Source organism: Lactuca serriola, chromosome 5 (genome assembly GCF_051521515.1).
Source record: "Lactuca serriola cultivar US96UC23 chromosome 5, Lser_US96UC23_V15, whole genome shotgun sequence".
Classification (NCBI taxonomy): Eukaryota; Viridiplantae; Streptophyta; class Magnoliopsida; order Asterales; family Asteraceae; genus Lactuca; species Lactuca serriola.
In genome coordinates this window covers 112075161-112084965 of record NC_136412.1, presented here as the reverse complement: position 1 = coordinate 112084965, position 9805 = coordinate 112075161, and the positions used below count along the sequence as shown (strand labels likewise).

The window sequence follows — 9805 nt, the reverse complement described above, 5'->3', positions numbered from 1 at the left end:
ATACATAGCATACAAACACTCTGTCACATAACTCTGGTTACCTACTCATGGTAAAGTATAGTGAGAAGACTCACCTGGCAAGCAGAAAGCAGATATCTCCATACTTGAATCTCGAACTCGCCACCGCCTAACACGTAAGGCAAAACTCTCATGACTATAACTCTCGAGACTAGAATCAATCCTCTCAATGCACCCTCTTAAGGGTAAAAGACTATTTTACCCCTCTCTTGGCCCAAAGGCCACATCGCTGACCAAACCCTAAAAGTCAACGGTCAACCCTTGGTCAAAATCAAAGTCCTCAGTCAAAGTCAACCCCTGACTGACCCTACTCGCCGAGTTCCTATAATCAGAACTTCACTCAATCCGCGACCTAACTCGCCGAGTCACTTCGAGACTTGCCGAGTCCAACAACTCTGAGTCCACTCGTACACAACTCACCGAGTCATCCCTTGACTCACCGATTCTGATTCAACCAGGGAATATCGGGACTCTTCGACAAGACTCGTCGAGTCCAAGAACAGACTCGCCGAGTCCAAGACTATCATCAACCTACTCGCCGAGTTGTTCATACAACTCGCCGAGTTCCAGGCCATCTTCATCCAACTCGTCGAGTACACCCATGTGACTCGCCGAGTACCACCGGTCTGAATCCATTCAGAAGCATTCCAGGCCATGCAATTGCTCCAAAACATAGATCTAGCCTCCTACCACTCATCCATCACGTAAAGTGGCAAACTTTACGTGAATCCAAAGAGATCTAGGCCATTTGCACATTGGGCTAGGGTTTGGGACATGAAAGCTTCACTAAACACTCCAACACAGGGACTTTCATGCTCTCTGATTCTTCTCCCTTCCAGATCTGAGGTAGCAACCTCAGATCTAACCTCTAGACTTCCCATTACATCTATAGACAAGTTCCCACAAACCCCAAAATGAAGAAACACATAATAACAGCCCAAGAACGAGATATTACCTCCAAGAGATGCCCCAACTGCAATGTAATTCGAATCCAGGCAAAGCCCCTTGCTCCAAGCCTTCAATCTCCCAAAATTCCTTCAACAATTACTTCTCCAAGCTCCAATCCACTCAACAATGGTGCTTCTCCACGATTTAGGGTTTTCTGGGGCTCAAGGGGTGATAAGGAGGCTGGGAGGAAAACATAATCTTCTTTATATAGGGCTCAACCCTGAGAATTAGGGTTTTCTCCAATCAGCGCCTACTCGCCGAGTCCTCCTCACTGACTCGCCCAGTCGGCTACTTAGCACGCGACCCAGTCGCGACTCTACTCGCCGAGTCCATCCATGGACTCGCCGAGTCACTCTTTCACAACTTACTCTTTTAGCCCTTCATCTCTACTCTTGATATTTCGGGATGTTACAATTTGTATTTCATAACTCAGTATCAATGATTTTCGATATTACAGAACTCTTTATCAAAGGAAATGAATTATTTATCACAAGATTATATACCGGTTTTCCTTTCAAACATGCATGAACTCACCAGCTTTATGCTAATATTTCAAAACTATTTGTATTCTCAGGTCCTCATTAGACAGGTACCCCGCGATCTTTTGGAGAAGACGAAGCATTTTAGTTGTCTTGTCTTTACTTTTATTCATTTTGGATGTACATATCTATAATCATGTATAACCTTACTTTCAAAAAAATGTAATTACTTTTATGTAATGTAATGGTTGTGTTTACTAACCTTACTATGTACATTGGTTGTGATACTACGCATGACGTCACCTCCGCCTCGAAACGTTTCTGCCTTCGGTTTCGGGGTGTGACAACTTATATTGTGGAACTCAAGAATCAAACAATGCTCATCAAATTTTTTCTTAAATTGCATAGACTTCTATTTTCGAACTCATGAATTAAAAGATGCTCATCAAAGCTTTGCTAAATTGCATAGATTTCTATTGTGGAACTCAAGTAATAAACAATGCTCATCAAAGCATTGCTAAACTGTATAGACTTCTAATGTGGAACCTAAGAATGAAACAATGCTCATGAAAGCTTCGCTAAATTGCATAGACTTCTATTTTGGAACTCAAGAATCAAACAATGCTCATCAAAGCTTTGCTTAAATTGCATAGACTTCTATTGTGGAAATCAAGAATTAAACGATGCTCATCAAAGCTTTGCTAAATCGCGTAGACTTCTAATATGGAACTCAAGAATGAAACAATGCTTGTCAAAGCTTTGCTTAAACTGTATAGACTTCTATTGTGGAAGTCAAGAATAAAGAAATGCTCATCAAATCTTTGCTAAATTGCGAAGACTGCTTCTATTGTGGAACTCAAGAACTAAACAATGCTCATCAAAGCTTTGCTAAATTGCATAGAGTTCTAATGTGGATCTCAAGAAAAAAACAATTCTCATCAAAGCACTGCTTGAATTGCATAGACTTCTATTGTGGAACTCAAGAATTTTACAATGCTCATCAAAGCTTTGCTAAATTGCGAAGACGACATTTGTTGTGGAACTCAAGAATTTGACAATGATCATCAAAACTTTGCTAAATTCCGTAGACTTCTAATTTTGAACTCTAGAATGGAACAATGCTCATCAAAGCTTTGCTTAAATTGCATACACTTGTCACACCCCGAAACCGAAGGCGGAAATGTTCCGGGGCGGAGGTGACTTCATGTAGTATCGCAACCAATGTACATAGTAAGTGTAGTAAACACAACCATTACATTACATAGAAGTATTTAAATTTGTTTGAAAATAAAGTGTTACAAGTGTTATACATATGTATCATATGAACAAAAGTTAAGACGAGTCTTTTATATGCTCCGTCTTCTCCAAAAGGTCGCAGGGTACCTGTCTAATGTGGACCTGAGAATACAAGCAGTTTGAAAATCAGCATAAAGCTGGTGAGTTCATAAGCTGTTTGTTTATGTAAAAAGAACATGTTTCCTTTGTTTTTCTGAAAAGTTGTTATCCAAGAAAATCTCATATTTTCTTATAAAGACAGTTTAGTTAAAACTTTTGAATTCCGTTCGGTACAACAGTAGATAGTTTAATATGTAAAACTATAGATTGAAAACCCTGGATTACCATCCAGTACAATAGTAGGTAGATTTAATATATAAATCTATAGATTAAAGGAAGATATAAAATCCGTGAACAAACTTTTATATTTTAATACATATTGTGAGTTGTATAACCATGCTAATATGACCCGAGACCTCCTTGACGTTCTTCAGGCGTCGGACGATATCCAGAGTTTGTCACCCCAGGCGTGCCCGCCTAACTGACATGGTGGAATGGCCATGTCAAATCACTCTCCTTGGTAACAGCCAATGACATGGGCTGCGACACATTGAAAGACCTTCTGACAAGGGAGTCCTGCCCTAGGGGCGAAGTTCAGAAACTTGAGGAGGAACTCTGGAACCTCAAGATGAAAGGGACCGACGTGGTGGCCTATACGGCCAAGTTCTGCGACCTGGTAACTATGTGTCCTAACATGATCCCCACTGAGGGCAAGAAGATTGAACGATACATCTGGGGTTTAGTACCTCCGTATCGAGGGAACGTTTTAGCATCACGCCCGACGACCTTTGACAGCGCCAAGGAATTGACCCAAAGGTTGATTGATCATGAAGCTCCATCCACTCCATCAACGACGACGGCGATTGCTACCGCACCAATCAAGACATCCGACAACAAGAGGAAACGGTGGGACCGGAAGAAGGGCAAATCAACCCAATCCTCTTCAAAGAACCAACAAGTGGTAGTTGTCCATGCTGCCACTACTCCTGCTGCCCCTGTACCAGCCAAAACATATGCAGGGAACCTACCCAAGTGCACCAAGTGCCCTTTTTCATCATAACGACCCCTACCGTGAATTGCACTTCACTAACTGCGACCGGAAGGGCCATACCTTCCGGTTTTGCAAGTCTTAACCCAAACCCATTTCTCAGGTCCCCAGCATGGGAGTAAGCCAGTGATCCATGCATGGATCATGAAAGCCCAAAATGTGATGGATTAGTGATTACTAGTGGGCTAGAAGGTGGTTTGGGCTCAATGGTTGGGTTGTGCATGGTAACCCACAAATTGAATTAGGGTTGCATGAAGACTAGGGCAACATTTTTAAGGCTTCATAAGTGCTAAAAACGTTACTATTTGCTTCATAAAGCCTCCTAGCCGTTTTTGACACTCTTTGGTGGATTAGGGTTACACTTTAATGCTTATGATGACTCCTTAATGCTTCTTATGGCTCCTTAATGAAGCATAGCCGTTTTTTTTTCATTCACAAGTCTCATGGACGTTTTTTTTGTGTTCTTTCAAGAGTTACCTTAATTTCTATTTACTAGTTTTAATGAATAATTGGTTGGTTGGCTTGTAACCACCAAATTTGTAATAAAGGCTTCATATAAAGCCAAATTATGCATGGAAAAAGTAATAGACGAATTTTAATCAAAGAACCCTTTTGTCACTTTGAATTATTGTCATAGTTCACAAATTATCATCTTTTGGACGTGATCCTTGAGTTGATCGAATTCAAACTAATAGGTCTTAGTTTGTCTTCAGATTTACAAGCTATAGGTCTAGTTTGTTTATCAAATTTATCCTTTTATTGTTTTTGTCTCAAACACTATTCAATCTCAATACAAAACAGCCCATACACGTATCATAAGTGGTATCAGAGCGCATAATGGATTTTGATGATCCGGAGTTCCTACAAAATCTTCGTGAAGCATTAAGAAACATCCAAGAAGGTGGAAATCGAAGGCAACCCCGCCGTGGTGAACATAGGGTTGTGGAAGAATTCAAGGTGTCTGAATTGCCTGAATTTGTTGGTGGAACTGATCCTGAACGCTACTTGGAGTGGGAAAGGAAGATTGAAAGAATGTTCGAGTTCAAAGAAGTGGATGATGAAAAAAGCTGCAAGTATGCCATTCTCAAGCTAAGTGGTGGTGCTTCATTGTGGTTTGAAGGGCTTAAGGCCAAGAGAACCCGTGAAGGCAAAGAAAAAATTTGTTCTTGGCTTTCTCTAAAACGAAAGCTAAGAAAGAGATATGTTCCTTCTACTCATAGAATTGCCACTTACAAGAAGATTGCTAATTTGAGGCAAGGAAAAATGAGTGTTGGAGAATACATTGATGAATTTGAGAAGTTGTCCTTGATGGGGGATATTGAAGAAATTGAAGAACAAAAAATGACTCGTTTTCTAAAAGGGTTGAACTACAACATTGCCAATGTTGTGGAGTTATATCCTTATGCTGATTTTGGAACTCTTTGTGGTTTGTGTTTGAAGTTGGAGGGGCAGGCCAAAGCACGTTATGGTGGGAGTTCAAGTTCAAGTCTCGAAAGTCCCAAGTCAAAGTCATGGTCCAAGCCCGAGTCTAGCAATAGACAAAATTCTGTTTCTACTCCTTCTGGTTCTAGTAGTGTTCCCGTTGCTCCTAAACTTACTAGTGGTACCAAAGAAACTAGTTTGGCGAAAATTAGATGTTTCAAGTGTCAAGGTTTTGGTCATTACCAAAATGCTTGTCCAAACAAAAGGGTGGTGACTTTAAGGGAGGCCATTGAATGTCGTGAAGAGTTGGAGGAAGAAGAGAGGTTGGCGGGTATTTTTTATGATACACAACAAGAAGAGGAAGAAGAGGAGGAGGTAGAGTATGAAGCACCGGTGTATGATACAGTTTTGGTGCTTAGAACCCTTAAAACTCAAGGGGTTCAAACCGTGGCTGATATGGATCAACGAGACCAATTGTTTCACACCAAATGTTTGGTTAGAGACAAGTGGTGTAGTTTGATTATTGATGGTGGAAGTTGTACTAATGTTGCTTCTAATGAAATGGTGATCAAATTGGGTTTGTCTACTACAAACCACCCAAAACCATATGTTCTTCATTGGTTGGATGATGGAAGCAAAATAAAGGTGACAAAACAGGTTAGAGTTGGTCTAACTATGGGGTCTTATGAAGATGAAGTGTTGTGTGATGTTATTCCTATGGATGCATGTCATATTTTGTTGGGGCGTCCTTGGCAATTTGATAGGGACGTGTTACATAGAGGGAGGAGCAATGAATATGAGTTGAAACACAATAATAAAAAAATTGTGTTAAAACCCATGTCCCCAACGGCCATAAGGTCCATGAATTCTAAACAAGTAAAAAAACCTAATCTTTCTATGTTTGCTAGTGAAAGGGAGGTGGAGCAAGTTCTTGACAAAGGTGATGTTATCTACATGCTTGTGGCCAAAGAGCATGCAAAGGTGGAGAAGATGGTGCATGGAGAAAACGCTATTGTTGATTTGCTTTTGGAGTTTCAAGATGTGTTTCCAAGCGAATTACCACTGGGTTTGCCTCCAATCCGTGGTATCGAACACCAAATTGACCTTATTCCGGGTGCTCCTTTGCCCAATAAAGCCGCCTATAGATGTAATCCAGAGGTGACAAAAGAGTTGCAAAAACAAATTGATGAACTCATGAAAATGGGTTATGTTCGTGAAAGCCTAAGTCCTTGTGCTGTTCCAGTTTTGTTGGTTCCAAAAAAAGATGGTTCTTGGAGGATGTGTGTTGATAGTAGGGCCGTTAATAACATCACCATAAAATACCGATTTCCTATTCCTAGAATTGATGATTTGTTGGACGAGTTGCATGGTTCTATTGTGTTCTCAAAAATTGATTTGAGAAGTGGTTACCATCAAATTCGTATGCGTGAAGGGGATGAATGGAAAACAGCCTTTAAAACTAAACATGGCTTGTATGAATGGACTGTGATGCCTTTCGGTCTAACTAATGCACCTAGCACTTTCATGCGACTAATGAATGAAGTGCTAAAATCTTTTTTGGGCAGGTTTGTGGTTGTGTACCTTGATGATATCTTGGTATATAGCAAGAGCTTGGAGGATCATTTGGTGCACTTAAAACAGGTTTTCGAGACGCTTAGAGCTCAAAAACTCTATGGGAAGCAAGAAAAATGTTCGTTTTTGGTGGAAGAAGTGGCATTTTTGGGTTTTGTGGTGTCAAGAAATGGCGTGTCCGTGGACCCATCCAAGACTGAAGCAATCAAGTCATGCCCTATTCCTACTAATATTTCTGAAGTTAGATCATTTCATGGTCTTGCTTCTTTCTATAGAAGATTTGTTCGTGATTTTAGCACCATTGCAAGTCCCATAACAGGTTGTTTGAAGAAAGGAGTCTTTGCATGGGGAGAAGAAGCTCAAAAGGCATTTGAGAAACTCAAGGCATTGTTGTGTGATGCTCCTATTTTGGCTCTTCCTGATTTTTCTCAACCATTTGAAGTGGAGTGTGATGCAAGTGGAGTTGGTATTGGGGCTGTTTTGATCCAATCCAAACGTCCTATTGCTTATTTTTCTGAAAAGTTGGGTGGTGCTCGTTTGAATTATTGCACTTATGATAAGGAGTTTTATGCTATTGTCCGTGCTTTAGATCATTGGAGTCATTATTTGCGTGCAAATCATTTTATTTTGCATTCTGATCATGAATCCTTAAAGTACATCAATGGGCAACAAAAGTTGAGCACAAGACATGCAAAGTGGGTGGAGTTCTTGCAATCCTTTCATTTCTCATGCAAATACAAGGATGGTAGAAGCAATGTGGTGGCTGATGCACTCTCGAGGCGTTACTCGTTGTTGGTGACTTTGGATGTTCGTTTCTTGGGATTTGAAACTCTAAAGGACCATTATCAATCTGATATGGACTTTGGAGATATGTTTTTGAAATGTGCAGGTGGTCCTAATGGTGAATTTGTGATTCAAGATGGCTTTCTATTCAAAGGCAATCGCCTTTGTGTCCCAAAACATGCAATACGGGAGTTGTTGATTCGTGAAGCTCATGGCGGTGGTTTGGCTGGTCATTTTGGCATTACCAAAACTTTGCAGGTGCTTAAAGAACATTTCTTTTGGCCGAAGATGTTGGGGGATGTAACCAACATAGTGGGCAAGTGTGTTACATGTCATATGGCAAAAACAACTTTCAAGCATGGTGTTTACACTCCTTTGCCGGTTCCTATTCGTCCTTGGGAAGATGTGTCCATGGATTTCATTATGGCTTTGCCTAGAACTCAAAGGGGGAAGGATTCCATTATGGTGGTGGTGGATAGGTTTTCAAAAATGGCTCACTTTGTGCCATGTCATAAAACAAATGATGCATCTAACGTGGCTGATTTGTACTTTAAAGAGGTGGTTCGTTTGCATGGTATTCCTAAAACAATTGTTTCTGATAGGGATTCCAAGTTTCTAAGTTACTTTTGGAACACTTTGTGGAGGAAAGTCGGTACTAAGTTACTTTTTAGTACATCCCATCATCCACAAACGGATGGGCAAACGGAGGTGACTAATAGAACTTTGGGTGCTTTGTTGAGAGGGTTGGTTAGCAAAACTCAAAAAGATTGGGACATCAAACTTGCACATGCTGAATTTGCCTATAATCGTTCTCCTACTTATGCTACAGGTCACTCTCCTTTTGAGGTGGTGTATGGTGTGAATCCTTACATGCCTTTGGATTTGATTCCATTGCCAAAGGATGAATTGGTTCACAAGGATGCTAATGACAAGTTGAAGGCTATGATGAAACTACACCAACAAGTTCGTGAGAAGATTGAAGCCGTGAATGAGTTGTACAAACAGAAGTCCAACAAGCATAGGAAACCACGTGTCTTTCAAGATGGTGACTTGGTGTGGGTGTATATGAGGAAAGAACGTTTTCCTAACAAAAGGAAAAACAAGTTGATGCCAAGAGCTGAAGGTCCTTACAGAGTGGTGTCACGTGTCAATGATAATGCTTATAAGGTAGATTTGGGAGGAGACCATGGAGTGCATGCTACCTTTAATGTGGGAGATCTTTCACCTTATCTTGATGATGATGGACTTGATGAATTGAGGTCAATTCCTTTCAAAGGGGGAGGGGATGATCCATGCATGGATCATGAAAGCCCAAAATGTGATGGATTAGTGATTACTAGTGGGCTAGAAGGTGGTTTGGGCTCAATGGTTGGGTTGTGCATGGTAACCCACAAATTGAATTAGGGTTGCATGAAGACTAGGGCAACATTTTTAAGGCTTCATAAGTGCTAAAAACGTTACTATTTGCTTCATAAAGCCTCCTAGCCGTTTTTGACACTCTTTGGTGGATTAGGGTTACACTTTAATGCTTATGATGACTCCTTAATGCTTCTTATGGCTCCTTAATGAAGCATAGCCGTTTTTTTTTCATTCACAAGTCTCATGGACGTTTTTTTTGTGTTCTTTCAAGAGTTACCTTAATTTCTATTTACTAGTTTTAATGAATAATTGGTTGGTTGGCTTGTAACCACCAAATTTGTAATAAAGGCTTCATATAAAGCCAAATTATGCATGGAAAAAGTAATAGACGAATTTTAATCAAAGAACCCTTTTGTCACTTTGAATTATTGTCATAGTTCACAAATTATCATCTTTTGGACGTGATCCTTGAGTTGATCGAATTCAAACTAATAGGTCTTAGTTTGTCTTCAGATTTACAAGCTATAGGTCTAGTTTGTTTATCAAATTTATCCTTTTATTGTTTTTGTCTCAAACACTATTCAATCTCAATACAAAACAGCCCATACACGTATCAGCCAGGCCTGCTATGGCTGTGGCGAAGTAGGTCATTCCAAAAGAAACTGTCCAAAAGCTGGGAATACTGGAGGAACAGGAAGACTACTTGCTATTGGCCACAATGAAGCAGTAGCAGACCCCACAATAGTCACGGGTAAATTCCTTCTTCATAACTCTTATGCTTGTATCCTATTCGATAGTGGAGCAGAAAGAAGCTTCGTAAATCAAAACTTTAAACACCTAC

At 40.3% G+C, this 9805-nt stretch overlaps 1 protein-coding gene across 1 annotated transcript; it reads left to right on the top strand.

Moving 5' to 3' along the window:
* Positions 1 to 4665: 4665 nt before the first annotated feature.
* On the top strand, positions 4666 to 8467 carry LOC145049741 (uncharacterized). The gene is made up of 2 exons (XM_078998108.1): positions 4666 to 7863; positions 8435 to 8467. The coding sequence occupies exons 1-2, from the start codon at positions 4666 to 4668 to the stop codon at positions 8465 to 8467; spliced, it is 3231 nt and encodes a 1076-aa protein (XP_078854234.1).
* Positions 8468 to 9805: the final 1338 nt, after the last annotated feature.